This window comes from Phytophthora infestans, genomic scaffold (assembly GCF_000142945.1).
Source record: "Phytophthora infestans T30-4 supercont1.170 genomic scaffold, whole genome shotgun sequence".
Taxonomy (NCBI): Eukaryota; Oomycota; class Peronosporomycetes; order Peronosporales; family Peronosporaceae; genus Phytophthora; species Phytophthora infestans.
The window spans coordinates 96,400-98,617 of NW_003303589.1; the positions used below are offsets into that span (position 1 = coordinate 96,400).

Consider the following 2,218-nt stretch of genomic DNA (forward strand, 5'->3'; position numbering starts at 1 on the left):
AGGTATTGCCGGGCGACTCATATCCGCAAGAACTTTTGCTACACTTTGATCCTCACGAGTCGTTGTCCTTAGTATGCAAACGCTTTAGTCAACGAGTCCAACAGCCACGCGCCTCGTGTTGATATCCACTGGATCGCAAGCTTCGGAGACGCGTTAGCATATGCAGCAGCCTCACGACGCAAGGAATGGCTGGTCATGTTGGGCGTCACTTCCTGTCGCGTTTCCTGCGGCATCTCCCTCAAGCAATCACGCATAACTTCGGTAACGTAACCTGCAATATTCGGACGTTTGCGTTCATGTTTAAACGGCTGTTCACTTTCTTTTTCTACATCGTGTTGCAGACTCTCCCAGAATATTACAGCTTCTTCCTGCGTGTACGTCTGGCTGCCAGGAAATTCGGACACCGCGTACCGAGGAACGAGCGGAAATAGGTACTCGGACGGCTCATCGTAGCAGACAAAAAGCATGCCAAATGCATGGAGCATGCATTGCTCCCAGCGTTCTGCAGACTTGTAAATAGAGACACCTTGTACGACTGAGGTTTTAATTCTCGCGATATGAAGAAATAGTTCACCAGAAGCTGCCACCGATAGTTGTTGCTTTCTAGCAAAGCACGTGTCAATCGCTCTACCAAATGTGTGCCACATCATCGTAAGCAGAGCTCCGTCATGAATGTTCTTGAGCCCAGTGGCAGCATCAGCATGGACAACTAAATGATCCACTAGCAAGGATAGGTCGTTTACAGTTTAGCCTGGGGCATCATTTGTCTGCACATTCGCACGCAAATTTCGTTCATCAATCGCACTCGTCATCTTGTCACGAATTTTAGCGATACGCTTCGAGTCTTGAAGCGAATCACTGTAGCGTTCTCTTAGCAAATTTACCACCTGAGAGAAGTACCCCAGGGCAGTTGCCTTGGCTAGATAACCATCAGCAGCACGAGACTTGCTACTTTTTTTGGTCTGTAGGAAAATCGAGAAAGCTGTTAAAAGTGAGTAAAAGTTCTGCATTGGTAGGCTAGTAGTTGCTACAAGAGATGCATGCATTTTATCGAGCGCATCACTGTTTAGGTCTGCTGAGCACAAAAACTCGCTGAACACCTTCACAGCAGCCACTTCTTGCCCGACGGTGCCAGCGGGCGTGTCGAGGCCACGAGGCGCCCTCTTCATAGTAAATTCAGAAGTTAAGGTGTCTTGTGCTCAACACTTCAACTATATTTATCGATGTTGGTTTCCGGCAATAGTTGTACTTATCCGATAAATCCAAAAACATCTTTGTTTAAGTATAGGAACTTATTTTGGCGTTCTTAAAAATGACGGACACTTCCGGAAATAAGTCGGAATAAATTACCCCTATGCACAACGGACTCTGATTGGTGTAAATATTAGTTTTTCGCCTCTAATTGGTTGCAAAACACATAAATTACTACAAAGGGCTGGGGTCTCCGTCACAAAAAGACTTATCCTACAATAATCAAGTATCTGCGCAGCTCGCCTGGCTGTTTGCAGCCAATCGATGCGTTTCGTGCTCGGCAGAAATGTTTACCTTATGTCCAATCACCAGGGCGAGAGGCGGTCTGATCGTGCGACAGATCTAGTCAGTGTCGCAGGTCGGCATGTATTGCCCAATCAGGGCTCGAGTTAATTGTGTCCGCTTTATGGCCATATTTGTAATTTAGGCATAGTTAAGCCGAGTCAGAAAGATAGGCACGGTCGGTAAGAAGGGACGTGAGTGTATTACACAGGCCAAATGTAGCCATGCGTAAAAGTAGGAAAAAGCAGTAAGAAAGGAAACGGACGGACTTATTGACAGACGGACACGCTAGAAGGTTAAGAGGCGGGAAACTAGCGCTCTGGGCGCCCGCTCCGCGCGCGCTAGGGCATAGTTGGTTTGTGTAGAGAGGGCCGACCACCTCCGCTGCGCTGCGGTGGGCTTAGAATTTCTACTCAAAGCGAAGCAACATATAGTACATGTATACTGTGAGCTACGTATATTACGGCTCAAAACAACACCGCACACAGTATTCTTAGTGCTCACATGTTATGGTAGACACGACCAGGGTTTAACGTGATCTGCAAGATGAGCTCCATCTTACCCGGGAAGGTTTTGTCTATAATCGCATTTGAGCGCATAGCTCCCAAAATGACGCCAATTGGAGGCGTGCGTGGCTGCAAAGCTAACAAATGCTGTTCAGAAGACATGTCAGTATCAGTGATGA

At 47.2% G+C, this 2,218-nt stretch overlaps 1 protein-coding gene across 1 annotated transcript; it reads right to left on the reverse strand.

Annotated features, from left to right (window-relative positions):
• Positions 1-68: 68 nt before the first annotated feature.
• Positions 69-1,010, reverse strand: PITG_23348 (uncharacterized protein; the record flags this gene model as incomplete). Its single annotated transcript, XM_002895475.1, has 5 exons — positions 69-212; positions 267-308; positions 360-526; positions 575-721; positions 836-1,010. 5 exons carry the CDS (start codon positions 1,008-1,010, stop codon positions 69-71), a joined length of 675 nt encoding a protein of 224 aa, XP_002895521.1.
• Positions 1,011-2,218: the final 1,208 nt, after the last annotated feature.